Source organism: Staurois parvus, unplaced genomic scaffold (genome assembly GCF_062004578.1).
Source record: "Staurois parvus isolate SC_StPar_1 unplaced genomic scaffold, SC_StPar_1.0 ptg000147l, whole genome shotgun sequence".
NCBI classification, from domain to species: domain Eukaryota; kingdom Metazoa; phylum Chordata; class Amphibia; order Anura; family Ranidae; genus Staurois; species Staurois parvus.
This window is the reverse complement of record NW_028317943.1, coordinates 25,674,747-25,696,788: the sequence shown is the minus strand read 5'-3', so window position 1 is coordinate 25,696,788 and position 22,042 is coordinate 25,674,747. Positions and strand designations below refer to the sequence as shown.

The window sequence follows — 22,042 nt, the reverse complement described above, 5'->3', positions numbered from 1 at the left end:
ACCAATTAAAGCAGAAAATTCCCCCAATTTTCCTTAAAATAACCCTGGTATAAAAAAAAAAAGAAAAAGAAAAGGTTACCTTGCCCTGTGAGAGAACAGGTATACTATTATACTCGCTGTTTGGCAGGTCGTGAAGTTGATTCACCAAAGGTAAATATGCTGTTCACTTTGCAAGAGAAGATGAACTCTGCAAGGAAATTTGTCCCAGAGCTTACTGAAGAAGCTCTGTTGCCTTCCATTATCTAATCATGTGCAAGCAAAAATGCTGTTTTTTTATTTTCCATACAAATCAAACAGCCTATGTTCCTTTAGTAAACCAACCCCCATGTCTCTTACCTCTCCTCCATCACTACAGCCTCTTTCAGTGTCTATTGTCCATAGGTTCGGAGCATTGAACCATGTGGCAATAGACATAGGCATCTGACACTTATGGAAGTGGTGAATGTCAAATACACTGATGGAAGCACTGTAATGAAAGGGAGGTAGGAGACATGGGCCACCAGAGAGGTTAGTATACTATTTTTCCTCTTGCACTTTTGCAGGGAACTTTGATCTGAATGTGACAGGGTTGCTATAATCTGAATTCTCTGTAATTGATTGCAGTCACTGCACCTACAAACCACCTCACAGGGTCAGAAGAAAGGTAATAATATTGTACTTTCTGAGGCCTGCACTATGTAACTTTATCTCTCTCTCCTTTCTTCCTGCATCACTAGTCCCAAACTAACTTCCAACACAGATTTAAATCTGATTGGTGAGAAGCATCTTACCACTTACATATTTTTACATCAATTTTTCTACATCCTTTACCCTTACCAATGAATGCTTAAATTTATAGATATGTACATGATCTTTTTTTTTAATTATGATTAATTTTTAGAAGCAGAATCTTTTTTAATTAGTATACAAATATGTACAAAAGTAATACATTATAAACCAACAAACACTCAGATGGTATTGCTTACAATCCAAATGGCAATTTTATTTAGTACACAATGTTGTAGCATTTACGATAATAACTAGCAAAGACCCTAAAGCCGGTCTGACATGACTTTACAAATTCTGAAACTTTATATACACTAGCTCACTTAATGCCAGTTACTAAAAGAGAAAACATCTTTCGGTCAATAAAGAACAATAGCGCATCTGAAAACTATATAGCCAAATCAGGCTTTATACTTATGCATTAAATACTGCAACATATTGATACATAGAGATTACATTTATTACATTATGGCAGTAAGGGTTTGTGTAGGTATATATGGAACCACATGGCTGAGTTTGTTATGAATGGACTGTAAATTGAACCACAGTCAGTTCATCTATAACGTCTAATTTAAAGTGTATGTATAGTCAAGATTATTTTACGTTTTGGATGGAGTGGAGAAGAATTAGATCCCCTGTAAAGTTTATATTGCTGTGTCTTGCTGAGGAAATTCATAGTCTCTATTTGTCCTGGTGACTATTGTCACTGAAACAGAAAGAAATGGGAAATCCAACATTTAGTTGATGTTAGAACAGTAAAAGAAAGAGGACATTTTCCAATGGGAAAACCTGTTTTGGTGTAAATTGTCTAAAAGATGAATTGTGGAGGTTTCTTATCATTTTCTGTAGTGTAGGCGAAAGAATATCTCCCCAGTAGGACACAGAGATGCAAATATAAACCGACAGGGGGTTTTAATACTTCCCTACTCTATCCAAAACTGAAAAGTTCATACAGTACACTTTAAAAACCCAACGTCAGCCAAAACTTATTTCATTTTGGATAGACCAGGGAATGGTTAGATCTTCTGTTAGATTGTTATTCCCATTTATGTTTTTATTTGGGAGATTTCTCATCACTTCCTGTCAGGAACAAATGACAATAAAATCTCTCATTGGGCACAGACAATAACAAAAGTGTAAATTTGTATCAGTTGTATCACTGTAAATTTCCTTTCCTGGTGCCTAAACTTTGCAACATACATGCAGTATTGGCTCTGTCCTAACTACCCACAGTACTAGTAATAACTATAGATGTTTCCCTCAGACACAGTACCCTAATTCTCCTAACTATAATCAACATTAGAGTTCGCAAAGTATGCTGCCATATTTAGGCACCAGGAAAATAAATTTACGGTGCATATTGATACAAATTTCCATTTTCTTGGGGCCTACATGGCAGCATAAATGTGGCATATAACTAGCAACACAGGAGGGTGTGATGCAAAGTATTATATTTATTGAAAGGTAGGATGGAAAGGAGCAGGCATCTCCCTGGCAATGAATTCTGCAGATGCTCAGGCAGCCAGTTCTATGACGTGGTGTGACAAAAATGTTTGAAAATATGACCTTAGAAAAGACACCTGTGAAAGCTGCCTGTGAGGCAGTCAGTGAGGGGGATCTTGTCTATTAGCACTGTAAGCTTTGTGAATCAGTCTGACAATCCAGGAGAATAAAGTGCTCTCTGAAGCCTATTTGCCTTTGTTAACACAGAAAGGGAGAACAAAGAGTCTACCTAAAGCTCTGAAAGGTTATGTAGTGGTGATGTACGCTCTGAAGCATCTGGCCTAATGCAACTTGCAAAACACGTAGGGATCTGCATGATCTTTAAAAAACAGAAGATCCCACTCTTAGTTGACTCGAAATGTTAGCAGGACATGAACACATTCTAGTGGACTGGTGCAGGACCACTCTACCTGGGAAGGTAATACATGGTTCCCTACACCCTAGGGCTTGAACCTCTGAGATACTGCAAGCCAGAGTACTTGTTACTAGAAACAGAGTCTTCCAGGTCAGATCCAGAATTGAACAAAATTTGACTACAGATATTTAGAAGCAGGTCTAAACTGTGTAAATATGTTTTTTCTAGTAGGTGTCAATCGCATTCATTTTCAGAATCACTGGACAGAATGCATATCCTAGGTGATATGACCATGGTTGGAGAAGGACATCAGTTCCTGCAGACCCATAAAGGTACTCTTGTGGATGATCCCATTGGAGACAACTGTGGAAGAGGTCTGTGTTGAGGGACCACCCATTGTTGGCTATGCATTCACAGGAAAAATGGTCTGCTGACAATGTTGTAGGAAAAATGGTCAGCTGACATTCTCATAGGCCTTGACTAACATGGACTTCAGATGTCTGTACACCATCAGAGTCTCTTCTGCATAGCAGGTAACATCCTGATGGGTTGGCAAAGAGAGACTCAATCCCACTGGACTAGGAATCCTCTCTGCAAAGGCCTAAGGTGCCAATGGAACCACTTCACCATAAGAATGAATGAAAGGAGAGTGTCTAAAAGCTTCAAGAGTTGGTATGCTGGGAGGGAATTTCTGAAGAGGACTATCTGAACCTGAGTCTAAACTTCCATGATCTGGCAACAAGACCATGCCCTTGCAGGTGTGGAATAGAGCACCTAGATTGATAAACTGCTGGGTCGGTTCAAGTAGCATCTTCTGCCAGTTTCTAAGCCAGCCAAACTTCTGCAAAGTTAAGATCAATGTCTGCCTGGGAAGTAGAATTTTGCCCCTGTCTCTTGCTATCAAGAGCATGTCATCAAGGTAGTGAAAAACGCAGCTACAATTGTTACCAGGGCTTTGGTAAATGCTATTGGAGACATCAACCCGCCAAAAGGGAAGACAAGCGAATTGTAGATGGAGATTGTGAATTGGAGAAAACTCTGAAAATCTATAGCAATGGGTATGTGGATATACATATCCTGAAGATCTATAGATAGCATAAAGAGGATCCTGTCCCCCGGTATTACAGTGAGAATGATGGAGCACATAGATTTAATCTTGAACTTCTTTAACTTGATTTGTCTGTCTAGAATGCTCAGGTCTAAAACTGGCCTCTACTTGGGGGTATACACTTTTCTGATGGAGGAACAGGACAAACTGCTTGCTGAAGACAAAAGTGTCTTGAGATAATATCAAAGAATTATCACTTTTTTTCTGGGAACTAGGGAGCAAAAGGGTGAAGTAGGGTTGTGTGAGCATTAAGCTTGGGGTTTCTTGAAGGACCAACTGTGACCTTGGGTAACTTGGACCTGACCAAGGTTTATAAACAGTGATCTATACCTGGGAAAAGACCTTTAGCCTTACTCGACCACTTAGGTTTGAATGGGCAGAAGGTCAATAAGTCTTCAAATCTTTGTGACAGGATGAAGTCTGCTTCCGTATTGAAGTTTCCCAGGGTGGTAAAACCTGGAGTTTCTGAGGACCACTTGCTTCATGAGGAATGCATTTTGACTACTTTCATAATTCTTGCCTTTTGCTGTTTTGCAAAGCATAAGGGGCAGACTAGCGTGCCCAAGAGGGAATCAGTCCACACGACCAATATTTCCTACAGTTGGCATTTATGACTTGATGATAGGCATCCATGGCTTCTTGAGAATTGAGATTTGTCTCTGGATCACTCTTTTGGGTCTGGAGGAAATACTTACCAGTCAGAACCACATTCTTACCTAACGGCAGAGTGAGGAACTTTATCAAGCGGAGCACTCATCATGTAGCGGAAAAAGGGGTAAGTATAGAAAGTAAGAATACACAAATAAGGCTAGAAATTGCACAGACCAAATACAAACACATAGAGCTTTACCAGAATGAGCATAAAGAATTCCAGTTAAGAATTCCCAGCCACAGTAGCCTAACCTTTATAGACTGTTCAGTGGATTTAAATAGTGGCTTCGCCTCATAGTACCTGATTTTCTTCCTAAGGGCAGTCCACCTTTGCAATTCTCAGGATAGCAGACAGGGCCATACTGTGCATTTGCTATGATGTCACCAGTGGGAGGAGCTTAAAGCAGAAAATAGAACACGTGCATGCGCCAAAGTCCGGCACACAGGAAGATTAAATGGAGGGACAGAGAGGTGCATTGTGGAGGGAAGGGAAAAAGCAGGAGTAAAATAAATTGCTGTGGCTGTAAGGTTGACTAAAATCTAGGTTACATGCGCCAAAAGATCCACAGAAGGGGCCCCCAGTCTTATTGGCACCATTGGTGAACCTAAGGATTACGACTTCATCCAGGAGAGGCTGAACTTGTGTGGATATCATTACCAGTGGCAGGTAAGAAAATGGTTGGCAAAGCCTTAGGTCATGAGCATGTCTGAGAGAACATTTCTAGTCATCACTAGTCCTGTGGGAAGCTAGAGGCAGAGCCACTACCACATCCATGCTTGCCACACTGGCACTGGGAAAACATTTTACTAGAATAGGTAAGAGTTAGAACTTTTGACAATCTTTTCAGTGCTGTAAATTTCTCTCTGTATTTGATATGCCCACACCCTCACAGATTGCAATATGCAATGCTGGTAGAAAGATTACCCCTTCCCCACTTTTTACAAAATTAAAAATCAATGTGGCATTATTTAGAAAGAACAGCAACCCATACCAACCAGTATGTTTATTTTTCTGGCTCTATAACAATAACGAAAAATAAAGTTGGTTTGTTGCTGTAGAGAAAGTTCCTTGCTCTTTGTGCGGAAGCAGTGCTGTCCCTGCAAAAGTTCAGAATACCCCATGCTGAATCAGATCGGGAGCCATCCAACCATCAGGTAGCATGAGCTTTTCTGAATGCAGAGATAGCAGTTTCCTTCAGCAGTGTGTATATCAAACCTTTTCTAGAGAGATCACATCACACAGAAGTCAAGTGTCCCACCCTACAGCATGCTGTTAGACTTTTTACACCTTTTGCTTTAATGCACCTGGAATGCCTTTTAGCTGAAATTTCTGTTTGGTTTTATAAAGAAATCTGATTGCTTGCAACATCAAATGTTTTTGTGTGTGTTTCCCAATTCAGACCAAATATATTTAGGAATCAGTCCACCTGAAATCAAGTTTTAGTTGTTTGCAGATGCTGGAGCATATAACCCTCGATGGGTTATCATATCTTTAGGGGATGCTGATGGTAGTTCTGTGCCTGTGATCCAAATTTGCACATGTGGCAACTAGCATTGTAAGTGGACTTCATTCTTTCTGTTGAATTTCTAATTTGGTTTATTATATATAATACCAAAAAAGATATGGCAACACCCAAAGGTAGCTGCAAATACCCAGCCTCCCAAAGTGTGCAGAAAACATAGCCAGGAACTATAGCAGGGAAATCCAAGAGTCCTCAAGAGAGCCAGAAGGTAAGTCACTCTTCTATGTTCCAGCAAATATCAGTTCTAGGTAGACTGGTCCTCTACAAACCCTCAGCTGTAAACTAATAAGTATTTGGGAAATGATTAGCATTAGAGTGTAAATCTTACACTGCCACCTCTGATCAATACCCAATCATGAGAAAGACTAAACAAAAAATAACCCTTCTCATTGTTGGATTAAGCAGTGTTAAAGTCATATTACCACTTTCCCCTCTACAACTTTTTACGTTGTTTAGCTGAAGATCACTTCCTTCTGCTCATCAAATATATTATACAGGACTAAAAGTCCGGCTTGCTTGGTGCATTTTACTACAAAATTCCCCTTTTGTAATGATGAATGACAACACATGTAAAGTACATCTGCAATGCACCACATTGCAACAGCACTGCATGTGGAAATGTGTAGCTTACAGAACGTATATGTATAGTAATCCTCTCCAACAAAACCCCTCATGTATTATAACTTTAACTTTGGGGGTCCCCAAATTGCCAGTTTAAAAATCCACATTGTGCACAACTGATGCGCCAAGCTTAATGTAAAGATAACTTATCTCCTATACAAACTGCAGCATTATGTTTTGGTTAATAGAACAGATCAGATGAATTATTTGGAATCTTAATGCTGCAGTGTACAACATGTGAATTATGTCTACAATGACCTCTGATGAAGGCATAACAGCTATATGCAAGTGTGTCCTGATACTCAGTTTGTACGCTGATGCTTCTTTAAAAAATAATCGTCACGTGTATTTTAACAAACTGCACATATTCAGCAGCACACCACGGATCATCAAATATCTCCAAATATTTATTGAAGAATGATCATGTCACAGAAGACATAGTGCAATGCTTCAGAGGACCAACATCACATGCCTAATGAAGGGGTTCTCGTGGCTCTGAAATGTTGAACTATGTCCTCTGTGATGGGATCATCACATGCCTGACGAAGGGGTCCTGCGTGGCTCCAAAACGTTGCATTATGTCTTCTGTGATCGTTCTTCAAAAAATATTTGGACATATTTGACAATCCGTGGTGTGGTGGCGAATATGTGCATTTGTTCTGCGATGTCTCCAATTCCAGCTGGTTGTTGCTGTAGCACCTGTTACTCATAAAGCCTTATCCAGGAAGGTGTGTGATGGGAATATCGATACTACTTTTTAACAAACTGCTCTTCCTTCTAACAGATTTGATGTACGACATTTCGGAGACAAAGTGCTTCTGAACTCTTATTGGGAATTCCATTTTATTTCTGAAATATTTATGAACACTAGACATATTTTACATAGGCTGTGAAACCCACTGAAAAAACAGAAACCAGTCTTAGATCATTTAACTGATATAGCAATTCCATGGAATGAAATGGTACGTCAGTGGTTTACAATGAAACTAGTAGGATTCAGACCAGTAATCATACAATGCATGAAAGGTTAATGAACACTTTGAACTGTGTAATGTAAAAGGTTTCAGATGTGCCGGGCTTCACCAGATATAATTGGACTCGGGTGAAACGTGCCTGTCATCAGTCCGTTTTGGAGAAGGTGTGTGCTGTCTGTTCTTCGTGCCTGCTGGCCTGAGGACATTCGTGAGGTTGGCTCCATACCCTGAAAATTACCCAAAGTTCAAGAGACAAAATAAGAGAAACAGACATTCTGTCATTATACACACTTAAACTAATTCTCTACTGCTTTTAAACACATTGTTAAAGGAGACAAGTCAACCAATAAGATAATTTTATAATTCAAATGCTAATTCATTGGAAAGCAAGTTGGTGGAAAAAGCAAAGTACCTCATCCAAGATGATTTGCAGAACACATTTCTTTTTTTTTCGTGTTCTTAATTTAAATTACCAAATCTACCAAAATCCTAAATATTGTATTTATAAAGTTTACTTAGCCTTCAGACATCTGTTTTCAGATGGTGGCAAAAATAAACATGTACAATTTACATTAATGTGTGCTAGATATACATGTTAAACAAGAAAGTAATCAAGCTGGTGATTCCTTACCTTAACTGCAGCAAGCTGCTTGAAGTAATAGCTTTGGACACAAATGCCTTAGCATGAACAATTGCCGTGGGAAAAGCCCTATGGTTCTTTAGTTGTATTAAGCTACTCCGTGTTATTAAAAGTTCTAATTCTAGGGCAATAAATTGTCACTATTTAGTGTTTAATACACATATATTGGAATTTAAAGGGGAGGCTGGCTTGAGTTCAGCTAGCTTCCTTCAGATGGGAGACGCTTCTATGGAGTAGTTCCAGGTTTTGCATTGTAAGCATGCATTTTCCAAATCTTTGGGATTTGTTGTAGTAATTTATATCACATAGAGATAATCAGTGATGTAGAGAACAATTCAGCTTTATGCAGTACAGTCAGTACTAACTACAGCAGTTATTTATATAACAGCCACTGATCAGATTCAAGCCTACCTTGATTTATAACTAGAATAATGTCTGAATTTGTTTGGTAGCTGTCCAAAAATAATAGCAGTTGTTAATTCCTACACTTTGATATATGAAGATCATAAAGCGTTGAGCAAACCGTTGGCGCTATATAAATCCTGTATAATAATAATAATAACACTTTCCCCATCTGAGCAAAAGTAGCTTGCAGTTCAATAAACCTACCACCAAACAAGTAGAGATAAAATAATTAGTTTTACTTTGTGCAGAATTGCTGGCCCAACAAAATTATTACTGCAGCAATGACCGAGATATCACCCTTCCTATCCGAGGACATTATAAACATTCAGCAGACGGGGAGCGGTAGGGCATGATATTATTATTCCCAGCTTGTCCAATCAGATAACACTTTGCAATCATTGAGAAAATGCCAAGTTTTCTCTGAATGGCAACTGTGCCGAGTGAGCAATCGCCTGTGTTCACTAATCAGCAGGCGGCCACTTGGCATGAGACCCAGAAATTGGCGGCAATCACTGCAGTAGCAGTGCCTACTACAGTAAAATCAAGCTTCCACAGAGATCCCGCAGGTATGGCACATAAGTCCAAGCTGGACCATTGTAAAACCTCAGCTTTTATGGCAAATAAGTCTAAGCTGGACCAATGTAAAAATTGTCATATTTAAACCTCAGCTTTATGGGCTAATTCCAGTCCAGCTTCCACAGAGATCCCACAGGTATGGCACATAAGTCCAAGCTGGACCAATGTAAAAATTGCAATACTTAAACCTCAGCTTTATGGGCTAACTCCACATTTTGCAACATGTTACACCCATATTTAGGGTGTAACATTTAACAGGCCCAGATTGCCTTCACCCCCATGACAGTGTGTGGGGGTTATTCTCCCCTGCAGCTACTGCCACTTTTGAATTCGATGTGGCTAGGCTCCATCCACAGAGCTGCACCATTCATTTACAGAGATCCAGAGATCCTCAGAAGGCTCCATGCACATATGTTTTTCAAGCTCCTAGCAGCTGTTATTAGCATTTTTTTGCAAAGTGCACATTCTGTTTCTATCACTAAATTGTAGTTGACACTTCCTCCAGTACAGTAACTGAAAGCTTAGATCTCTGTAGGGAAGTGGAAGAAGAGTCTGCAGGAGCCTGGCACTACACCTGCAATCCACTGGTCACGTGTGCAATACTTTGCGCTCATTTTAAAAAAACCCAATATATGTGCATTTTTGCATGCAAAAATATATACAATTATTACTTTTTTTGAAGGTGAAGTTAGCCTTTAATGTAATAAGAAAAATATGCAGCACTAGTAGCTATGCAAAAACACTAAAATATCTGACTGGGACAAAATTGTACCTTACCTTAAAGGGGGAGTACAGCCAAAGCTCTTCTTCTATTGGTCATAGGAGTGCAGTTGGTTTTGCACTCCTGTAACCTGTTTTCAGTCAACAGCGTGCTAAAGCCCACTTTCGGCTGATGTCACTCAGCCAGTCAAGGCTCTAAAATGATCCCAACCATATGGCTGAGATCCACCGAGAAGCCTGGACCAGCAACTGGCTCAGCCTCTCAGCAAGCCACTGAGAGCCTGAGCTAGCCGCTCCCACTCCCTCCACAGCCCAGTGCTCCAGTGAGAGCTTGAGGGGAAGAGCAAAGAGCCGGTGAATGACCAGTTCTCAATCTTAGAGCCATCAGAGGACAGATTCAACATCAGACCAATACAACATCCACCTAGGTGAGTATAATTTTTTTTGTGAAATCCATACTTCTCTATCAAGCTCTGTGTAGAATTCTAACAAAAGCAGTGATTTAATCACATGAGAATGAGGATGGGATAGCTGGGAAGTCCAATATGTAGTGTACTGGTAACATGTTTGTAAGGAAATTAGTTGATTTGAAATTTTGGCTGCAGATAGACACGGAAAAATTAATAACATTTTAATGGAATTAAATGCCAAAACTGATTAACAATCATGTTTATGATTTTTTAATGCAAGTGGAGATCTTGTTTAAGCATACATACAGTTCACGTTTTACCGGCTTATAACTGATAAGCACATTCTTTCCAGCATAACAGAGTTCTAAACACATTTCCAAATAGTTGCACATGTACAGACATTTTTCATTCTGTTTACATGTGCAGTATTTGGCATAAGATAAATATGTACAATGCCCTGCATACCTTTGTAAGAAACATATGTTGAAAAGAAACTTTGTATCATTTAACCACTTGCCCTCCAGAGGATTTACCCCCATTCCTGACCAGGCCATTTTTTGTGATACGGCGTTGCGTTATTTTAACTGACAACTGCGCGGTCATGCAACACTTCACCCAAATTAAATTTATATTCTTTTTTTTCCCCACAAATTGAGCTTTCTTTCGATGGTATTTGATTGCCTGTGAGTTTTTCATTATTTGCGCTATAAGCAAAAAAAGACCGACAATTTTGAGAAAAAAAACATTTTTAACTTTTTGCTATTAAACATGTCCACTAAAAAAACTTAAAAAAATCAAATATCGTCATAAATTTAGGTCAAAATGTATTCTGCTACATGTTTTTGCTAAAAAAATCCTAATACATGTAAGTTAATTGGTTTACGTGAAAGTTATAGCGTCTACAGATGGCGGTATATATACTGGAATTTTATTGTTTTTTTCTATAGTAGTAATGAAGGCGATCAGCGACTTATAGCGGGACTGCGGCGGGCATTCTGACACTGGGGGGAACTGCCATTGACTTCCCCATAGACACTAATACAGTGATCAGTGCTAATAAAAAGCACTGACGCTGTACTAATGGCACTGGGCAGGAAAAGGTTAACATCCGGGGCGATCAAAGGGTTAACTGTGTGCTGTTTTACTGTGTGCTGTGTGTGTCTTTCACTGTGTCAGCATGTTGCTTTGTATTGCTCTGCCCCGTCAGTGATACTCAGCGATTGCAGTGGGGAATCACCGATCGGGACCCAGGGATCAACAACCGAGACTGCATTTTCCTATCCGGAAAAGCAAAATCAAGTATATACAGTCATGGCCGAAATTGTTGGCACCCTTGATATTTTTCCTGAAAATCAAGTATTTCACACAAAAAAGGTATTGCATTAACACATGTTTTGCTATACACATGTTTATTCCCTTTGTATGTATTGGAACAAATATAAAACAGAGGCAAAAAAGCAAATATGACATAATGTCACACAAAACCCCAAAAATGGGCTGGACAAAAGTATTGGCACCCTTAACTTAATATTTGGTTGCACACCCTTTGGAAAACATAACTGAAATCAGTCGCTTCCTATAACCATCAATAAGCTTCTGACACCTCTCACCCGGAATTTTGGACCACTCTTCCTTTGCAAACAGCTCCAGGTCTCTCTTATTGGAAGGACACCTTTTCCCAACAGCAATTTTAAGATCTCTCCACAGGTGTTCAATGGGATTTAGATCTGGGCTCATTGCTGGCCACTTCAGAACTCTCCAGCGCTTCTTTGCCATCCATTTCTGAGTGCTTTTTGACGTATGTTTGGGGTCATTGTCCTGCTGGAAGACCCAGGATCTTGGACGCAAACCCAGCTTTCTGACACTGGGCCCTACAGTGCGACCCAAAATCCTTTGGTAATCCTCAGATTTCATGATGCCTTGCACACAGTCAAGGCACCCAGTGCCAGAGGCAGCAAAACAACCCCAAAACATCATTGAACCTCCACCATATTTTACCGTAGGTACTGTGTTTTGTTCTTTGTAGGCCTCATTCCGTTTTCGGTAAACAGTAGAATGATGTGCTTTACCGAAAAGCTCTATCTTGGTCTCATCTGTCCACAAGACGTTTTCCCAGAAGGCTTTTGGCTTACTCAAGTACATTTTGGCAAACTGTAGTCTTGCTTTTTTATGTCTCTGTGTCAGCAGTGGGGTCCTCCTGGGTCTCCTGCCATAGCGTTTCATTTCATTTAAATGTCGACGGATAGTTCGCGCTGACACTGATGCTCCCTGAGCCTGCAGGACAGCTTGAATGTCTTTGGAACATGTTTGGGGCTGCTTATCCACCATCCGGACTATTCTGCGTTGCAATCTTTCATCAATTTTCCTCATCCGTCCACGACCAGGGAGATTAGCTACAGTGCCATGGGTTGCAAACTTCTTGATAATGTTGCGCACTGTGGACAAAGGCAAATCTAGTTCTCTGGAGATGGACTTGTAACCTTGAGATTGTTGATATTTTGCCACAATTTTGGTTCTCAGGTCCTCAGACAGTTCTCGTCTCCTCTTTCTGTTGTCCATGCTTAGTGTGGCACAGACAGACACACAATGCAAAGGTTAAGTGAACGTCTCTCCTTTTTATCTGCTTTCAGGTGTGATTTCTATATTGCCCACACCTGTTACTTGCCCCAGGTGAGTTTACAGGAGCATCACATGCTTGTAACATTCTTATTTATCCGCAGTTGTGAAAGGGTGCCAATACTTTTGTCCAGCCCATTTTTGGAGGTTTGTGTGACATTATGTCGAATTTGCTTTCTTTCCTCCCTTTTTTTGTTTTGTCCCAATACACACAAAGGGAATAAACATGTGTATAGCAAAACATGTGTTAATGCAATACGTTTCGTGAGAAATACATGATTTCCTGGAGAAATATCAAGGGTGCCAACAATTTCGGCCATGACTGTATACGTGATTTTGCACAGCCCTGTCGCCCTGTAGCAGTATTTCTGCTATAGGGCGGCGGGAAAGCGGTTAAACCTTACTGACTGTTATGGTCCAATGTCACAGACCACAGATCAATAACAGATAAAAACAGTATGAAAAAATGACTGTCCTTTTCTTAGCTATTCTAAACTCAACTATGCATACTGACAAAATCATTGCAGTAAAAATTAAAGCCCAACTCCATGTTTATTTTCACTTCACTTGATTGTGATAAAACAGTGGGTCACCAAAAAGATAGTGTTGGCCTTAAAGCGGAGCTCCACCCAAAAGGGGAAGTTCCTCTTTATGGCTTTGTGCCCTGCTCCCCGTAAGGATTGGCACCGTTGGGGAGCGGAGGTACCTGAATTTGACAGGTACCCGCTACCACTTCCACTGCGTTTGCCTAGGAAGTTGTCCTCCCTCCCTGTACTGTTCTGGGACATGTGACAGGTCCCAGAAGACTACAGGACCATTCACAAAGCGCAGTGCTACTTACACATGCGCAATGGGCACTCGGCTGTGAAGCCGCAAGCTGTCAAAGCCGGGTGCCCACACTGAAGATGCTGGCGCCGAGGTGACAGGACGGTCAGTCAACCTGGACGATGTAAGGACACCACGGGATCGAGGGACAGGTAAGTGTTATTTTTTTCAAAGTCAGCAGCTACAGTTTTTGTAGCTGCCAACTTTTATTTTTTTTAATTCCCACTGGACCTCTGCTTTAAGGGCTACAATATAAACAAGTTAATGTAGTGGACAATTTCAGTGTGTGTCCTGAACTTCATGATATCACATCAGGCAATTCAAGCTCTAATAATCCCACCACCATCGCCCTAATATCAGCTAGGGGAATTGCCAGGTTCTAGAGGGCAATAAGGAGATTTTCCACATGTAGTTATCCATGTGACCAAATGTTGACAAAAGCAACATTAAAATATACATAAGGCATATACTTGAAAACTGGAGGAAAAAATAAGTACCCAAGTAAACAGGATGCTTGTATTATTTAGCCTTCAGCTTTCATTTCATGGACAAAATAAAAAGATGTTTGGTTGTTGTGGGCAAAAACTAAATTTTTGTTCTTATTTTCTTTTCACCTGTTTTCTCGTGTTCTCCTGTTTACAAGGAAATCCCCAAAGTCTCTTAAAAATTGGCCCTCAGTATACTTATTATAAAGGTTATTAAAGGGCAGCATGATATGTATATTGTGCTAAATCATAGACTTAGTATTTGAAAAGGCCAACATTAAACAGATACAAGATGTGTTTCATTGAGTGCAGCAAACTGCAAAGATATTTGAATATCTCCCATAACAAATGATAATTTAGAAAAATTATGATAATCACAAATGCACTTCTAACATGGGATACTGTATGTTGCCTTGATCTCCTGGCTGAAGGAGCCTGACTTAGCCAACCTGAAGACAAAACTTAAAACAGAACTCCAGGCAAATACTTCTTTACATGTGCTTGTTGCTAATTTACTACCTTCACTGAATATGTCATCCATCTTTTTGTAAACTCATTAGTTGCTCTGATATAGCCTGAAGATTTTAAAATCAAACCGGTAATTCCCTGGGGTTTCCTGATTGTAAGACCGGTGGCTGCTATTCCTCCTCTTCCCCCAGCCACTGGTCTTGGTACTTCCCATTTGTAGTTCTTACAGGAAGCAGGGATGTACTTTTGTCCCTGATCGATGTAGAGACTGCCGGTCTGTATTGCTCATGGAGGTGGGGTTCTAATAAAGACAGCCCCCTGGGTCGCTCTGAGAGGCTGCACTGGCTTGAAGAGGAATATACAGCTGGGACACAGGAGGACTGACCACAGACTCAGCCTTCCTCTCACAGCCAGATAAAAACAGTTCTGCAGCAGATAGTGCAGCTTGCAAGAGCCAGGAGAAAGCCAGCTGTCAAAACTGAGCAGTGATATTGGGACCAGAGCAGCTGTCAAATGCCAGCCAATGGGATGGGGATTGGCCGGCCCACTATGTTTCTGGGGCTCTGCCCACTTTCGTAAACTGTCCGGCCATTGGATTCCTGTCGGAGGGAGAGGAGGAGAAGCAAGCATTCAGCTGCAGAAAGGAGAATGCAGAGCATTGGTTGCTCAATATGCTGCCCATTGCCCCACTTATCCAGCCATTGGTTGCTGTGACTGCCGGCTCCACCTCCTATCTCCACCCCCCCCCCACTTTGCTCAGCCACTTCTTGGTTCTCTGCCACAGCAGTGCCCAGCATGGGTACAGCAAGAGTACATGGTGTGTCCTCCTGCCACACTACTTCCCCCTTCTCCTGTCACACTGCCTCCTCCACCTGTCACACTGCTTCACTGTTTCCCCCTACTCCTGTCACACTGCCCTCTCCACCTGTCACACTGCTTCCCCCTTCACCTGTAACACTGCTTCCCCCTTCTCCTGTCACACTGCCCCCTCCACCTGTAACACTGCTTCCCCCTTCTCCTATCACACTGCCCCCTCCACCTGTCACACTGCTTCCCCCTTCACCTGTAACACTGCTTCCCCCTTCTCCTGTCACACTGCCCCCTCCACCTGTAACACTGCTTCCCCCTTCTCCTATCACACTGCCCCCTCCACCTCTAACACTGCTTCCCCCTTCTCCTGTCACACTGCCCCCTCCACCTGTCACACTGCGTCCCCCTTCTCCTGTTTCACTACTTCCCCCTTCTCCTGTCACACTGCTTCCCCCTTCTCCTGTCACACTGCCCCCTCCATCTGTCACACTGCTTCCCCCTTCTCCTGTCACACTGCTTCCCCCTTCTCCTGTCACACTGCCCCCTCCACCTGTCACACTGCTTCCTCCTTCTCCTGTCACACTGCTTCCCCCTTCTCCTGTCCCACTGCCCCGTCCACCTGTCACACTGCTTCCCCCTTCTCCTGTCACACTGCTTCCCCCTTCTCCTGTCACACTGCCCCCTCCACCTGTCACACTGCCCCCCCTCCTGTCACACTGTCCCCCCACCTGTCACATTGCCTCTCCACTTGTCACACTGCCCCCCACCTGTCCCACTGCCCCCCACCACCTGTCACACCACCCCCCCTCCTGTCACACCACCCCCACCACCTGTCAGACTGCTCCCCCCCCCTCCTGTCAAACTGCTCCCTCTCCTGTTACACTACCCCCCTTTTCTGACACACTGCCCCCCCTCCTGTCACACTGCCCCCCATCTGTCACAATGCCCTCCTGTCGCATTGCCCCCCCACCTGTGACACTGATGTAATAGTGCCTGTCCCTGTAACCCCACAGGAGGGAGACTTTCTCTCACTTTCTGTCCCTGTAACCCAACCAGAGGAATACTTCCTGTTTCTGTGACCCCACTGGAGGGAGACTTCACCTCACTTCCTGACCCTGGCACAGGAACAGTCATAAAAACATTGTCAGTGGTTCAGTGCCTTCCTTGCTGTACTATAAATGTGTTCTCTTCTGTGACCCCATGGGATACGTCTCCTCTAGTATGGATATAGAATCTGATCAACTAGTTTATCTGCTGTTGTGGCTGGAGGGGGAGAGATTGCATATGAAGAGAGTAGCCACAGCCAGTAACAGAAAACACAGAAGAGGGAGAATTCAATATAAGGTAGACTACATAGAATGAACTAAACATTTTGCACATGCTTGCTTTACATTTACAAGATTGTCAGCTACATGTGCTACTGTGTGGTGCTGAGCAGTGTGGCTGGAGAGTGAAGGGGCATGATTTACATTGAAGTGGGCGAGCACACATTCCACATGTACAGCCCTAGTGTACCTACCCACATTCACTGCAATTTCCAGAGGTTGGTGGGAAGTGTAGTTTCCTGAGAAGAGAGGATATGATGTAATTCCTACTGTTACGCCTCCTCCTTGGCAGAGCAGATGCTGTTATCTTTTGAATTACAATGAAGACTTCCTGAAAATTCAGATATACTTTTCTCTTCAATGGTAAGGAATTTCACAAATGTATTAACTGTTTAGTGTTTTGTGTAGGGGGGTGTATTAATGGGTGATTGTTTTGCCTATCCTGGAGTTCTTCTTTAAAGGGTTAGTTCACATTTCCTACAAAAACTACCTATGTAGGTAAAGGACACCTGTAGAGAAAAACAAACTGTGCAACTTTGACCAAAGTTAAATAATGCTCTTTGCTATAGGTGCAGGCCATTTACCTACCTCCTGAAGCCTGGTGGAAAAATTCAGACAGGTGACATCATCTACTCCTGTCTTGTTGCTTGGACGTTGCTAAGCCAGTCAAATCAAACCCCCTCACATCTGTCCTCTTTCCCCTGGCGCAGTAGCTCTGAGCTCAGTGATGCTGAGACAGAGAAGACAGTGGACCACACATGTGCGTGTGATGATAAGGGTGAACAGTAAAACCTGGGAGTATCATAACAATGTCCTAGCAACATGGCAGGACGGGATGGTGCAATCTATGGGAGTTTTTCAGTTAGGCTTCGGAAGGTACGTAAAAAGTACACCTATAGCAAAGGCATTATCCAACTTTAGTCGAATCTGCACAGTTTGCTTTAATCTATATGCTCTTTTTACATCCACAGGCAGTTTTTCGGTAAAGGTGAACTAACCCTTTAAAGCTACAGTAAAGATGTAAAGCCTCTTTTAAAACAAGAAGGGTATAATCTATTTATAGAACAAGTTGGATGCAATCTATTTCTAGAAAGCTGGATGCAATCTATTTATAGAATAGGCAAGGTGCTATCGATTTATATCAGCAGGTGCTGTGCTATTTTTAGAACCAACAGGTGCAATCCATTTATGGGACAAGCAGGTACATTCTATTTCCAGAACAAACAGGTGAAATCTATTTATGCAATAATCTGGATGCAGTATATTTATAGAACTATCTTGGTACAATCTATAAAAAGAACATGCAGGTGAAATCTTTTTATAGAAAAAGCTGGGCACAATCAATTTGTAGAACAAAATGTGTGCAATATATTTATAGAACACACAGGTGCAAACCAGGGTTGCCAACCGTCCGTAAATTTACATTTTGTAAATATTGTCTGATTTACAAGCTGTCCATAAATGTCTATTATGGACAGCAGCTGCCTGTAAAAAAAAAAAGCTTTTGCCGACTTTGGAACTGTGCATGTGCAGTTCCGAACCCGGCCGAGCTCGGGCGAGCGCACGGTGATGTTATTGCACCATGAATTTTATGACTCACATAACATGTAGTCAGACTGGAGAGGGAGCTTGCACTCAAGAGTAGGAAGTGGGAGAACTGCCCACCGGGAGTCGGGCAACAAAGCAAGAGGAGATGATGTCACCAGTCTGGAGGAAAAGAAAACAGACTCGAGAGAAGCTGCTGGCACCAAGCCATCCAAACTGCTCTGGACTGTGTCTGATTGCTTGCCCCTGCTGCTTGCGACCTGAGTAAGCAATGGAGGAGCCTGGAGGTCTGTTCACTGACAGCACCCAGCCAGCCAGGCCACACAAAGTCTGTAGGGGGATCATTAATGTAAGGGGGAGTGAACAGTACACTAAGGTTAGGAGGGACACAAACATAAAGGTTCCCCTATATATCAGTAACCCTCCTTTGCCTTAGTGTATTCACTCTATGAAAGGCGGTCTGTTCCTGGCGTTCCCCCTTACATCAGAGTCTGCAGTATTCCCCCTTGCAGTGCGAGGGGGAACTCTGCGGACCCTGATGTAAAGGGGAACATTGTAGATCTTGATGTAAGTGGAAACTCTAGTGTAAAAGAGGTGCACTGCGGACTCTGATGTAAAGAGGGTCTCTGGTGACCTGAGACCACCTTACATCAGCGTCCCCCTTTTTCATCAGGGTTTGCAGCGTTCCCCCTTAGTTTATAGACTCTGATGTAAGGGAGAAGTTTGTGGACTGTGATGTAAAGGGGAACTCTGTGGAGTTTGATGTAAGGGGGAACTCTATGGACTGTCATATAAAGTGGAGCTCTGTGGACTCTTGTGTGAGGGATACGAGGCTCTGGTTTCCAGAGTTGCCCTTTAAACCAGAGTCCGCATCATTCCCCCTTACATTAGAGTCCTCAGAGTTCTCCTTTACATCAGAGTCCACAGTGTTCCCTTTTACATCAATGTCTGCAGAGTTTCCTCTTGTGCTGTAAAGGAGAATACTGCAGACTTTGATGTAAGGGGGAACTCTGTGCTAGGCATAGTAACCTGACCTTCATGTTACATAGTTACATAATTAGTCGAGCTGAAAAAAGACAAAGGTCCATCCAGTTCAACCATAAAACCATGTAAAAGGAGAAATATGATTTTTGCCTTTTATTATACCTTAAAGTGTTACTAAACCCACAACAGTATAATCAGTCTGTATATGCAATAAAGCATGCTTGTTATACTCTCTGTGGAACCTAAGTGTTTAATCTTCTGCTATGTGTAAAAATGCTTTTGATCCTGACTTCTCTGATCCTCCCCTTCTTCCAGTGTCCCCCTCGTCATATGATATCTCCTGATTAGACATATAGTGCGGAGACACTTTACACCTGCTCAGTTTGGTGTGTATTGCTTGTATTGCTTGGGACTGATATGAGCAGTTCACCATGCAGATGCTGACCAGCCAGAATAGATCTGGTCCATTACAGAAATGCTGCACAAAGAAGAGGGGACAGAAAGGGGATTTTAAATCCCTGGACCACAGGACCAGCTGCTTGGGTGCTGACAGCTCAGCATCCTAGGAGGTAGGTACAGCATGGGTCAGGGGGTAGGGAGGGTGTATGTTGGTCCACCATCCTCATTAAAACTAAAAAAAAAAAAAAAAGTGCTGCAGTTCTGCTTCATTTGTTGTTCTTTGTCCCACTGATGGCTCAGATCTTTTTGCTTTTATTTCGAGGGACATGAGCCAATCTGTGGAACACTGCCTTTCAGGTTTAGGTTGTGTTGCATTCTATATAGGATTTATCCGTGTATAGATTGATATAAATACCTGTGCTTTCTTCACTAATATTTACATTGTTTTTTATTGTGAACTATCATTATTGTAAATCAATTAGTGGAACATCTGTTTATTAATTGGTTTCATATTCCCATTCACCTTTGTGTGAAGTTGTAGCTATAAATGAAAACTGTTGTGTCTTAAATCTGTAAGCTATTATGGTTTTGCCATGCAGCTTGCTTTAATAAATCAACTTATCAAGACAAATTCAGTGTGGTGAATATTTAGAAATTTTCCAGTAATGATAAATCATCTATTTTTATATCAGTTGTTTTCAGCTCTCGCAGCTTCTGCATATGATGAAGTAAGCATGCTGCAGGGGGTAGTGTAGCATTGGGGACTAGTTTATTAGCCATGGATCACATCAATACAGCTTCAAAGTCACGAGACTTTAACAGCCGACTTTTCTGTACGACTTCATTGCAGCTTGCTAACACTCATTGCAACTTCATTAACAAATGTCAATATGCAAGTTACAATGAAGTCACTCAAAAATAGTGCAGAATCCTTTTTCAGTCGTTGCGAATTGAGTCACACCAATTTTAACTTGGGCCATTGCCGGTAATGGGGTGTGACTTATCATGCGACTTTGAACTTGCAAGCCGCCTGACAAGTTGCAATGAAGTGAACCAGGGCTTAATGTTAGGGCGTTTAAATAAACTGCTAGGGTTTAAAGATTTAAGGTTTAGGTTAAAGGTCAGAGATGTTACCAGTTAAAGGAAATGTGTAAGTGAGCATGTATTTATTTATTTTAGTTATTTATTACAGGTACTTATATAATACCGTAAATTTACGCAGCACTTTACATATATATTGTACATTCACATCAGTCTCTAACCCTCAAGGAGTGTACAATCTAAAGTCCCTAACTTACATTCATACATACACATACTATGGCCAATTCAGACAGGATCTAATTAACCTACCAGCATGTCTTTGGAGTGTGGGAGGAAATTAGAGTACCCAGAGTTAACCCACGCAGGCACAGAGAGAACATGCAAACTCCAGGCAGGTGGTGCTGTGGTTGGGATTCGAACCAATGACCCTAGTACTGCCAGCTGAACAAACACCATACACCCTCTCCACCACCCTGTTCCCCGTTGTACTACCTCTGGGGATGCAGAGCTGTCAGTGCCCACACAGCTGGTCCACTAGTCCTGGGATTATAAATCCCCACGTTTCTTCCTCTTCTCTGTGCAGTGCGTCTGGGAACGATCTAAGCATTTCACCATGCAGGTGCTGACCAGTCAGAATAGATCTGGTCCGTTACAGTGATGCTGCACAGAGAAGAGGGAGAAGAAAGGGGATTTCAAATCCCTGGACCACTGGACCAGCTGCTTGGGTGCTGACAGCTCAGCATCCTAGAAGGTCAGATGTAGGTTGCCATTGCTGACCCCTCCTCCTAAAAAAAAGCCAGTTATTGACTTCCATGCTGATTCAATCTTCAGTACTCTTTGTGCTACTAGCACTGAAAAAGTATTTAAATCAGGAGTTCCCACCTGTTGCATGCTTGACCTAAAGTAGAGAAAGAATGGAATATAGTCCATTCAATTTATAACTATTTAGGTAGCCCCTCAAATTACAATGCCAAAGGGAAAAGGAAAGGTTAGGAAATAATTTTAACTTCTTTCTATGTCCCTGTTGGGGAGGCTTACTCTATCTGTCTGACCGCTTTCCACCAAAAAAATAGATGGGAAATGGAAAATTATTAAACCAGTTAGTGGCAGATAAATTCAACGTGTATGGCTAGCATAAGAGATTGTAATAGCTTCTGACTTTTGCATCCTTCTCTTAATGAACAATGTTGCCCATACACATAGCAAATAAATTAAAAAGATAGCTATGCAAAAAAAAAAAGTATATGCTGCAGTACTTAAAGTGTTTGTTCACATATGCAGAACAATTGAAAC

The 22,042-nt window shown here is 41.8% G+C and overlaps 1 protein-coding gene across 1 annotated transcript in view; it reads right to left on the bottom strand.

Moving 5' to 3' along the window:
- Nucleotides 1-955: 955 nt before the first annotated feature.
- The window catches only part of WIF1 (Wnt inhibitory factor 1), a 125,222-nt gene continuing 104,135 nt past the window's right edge, over nucleotides 956-22,042 (bottom strand). The window contains exon 10 of the mRNA XM_089674153.1: nucleotides 956-7,727. Coding sequence (XP_089530279.1) covers nucleotides 7,606-7,727 — 122 coding nt within the window. The 3' untranslated portion in view covers nucleotides 956-7,605. The remainder of the gene's footprint in view (nucleotides 7,728-22,042) is intronic.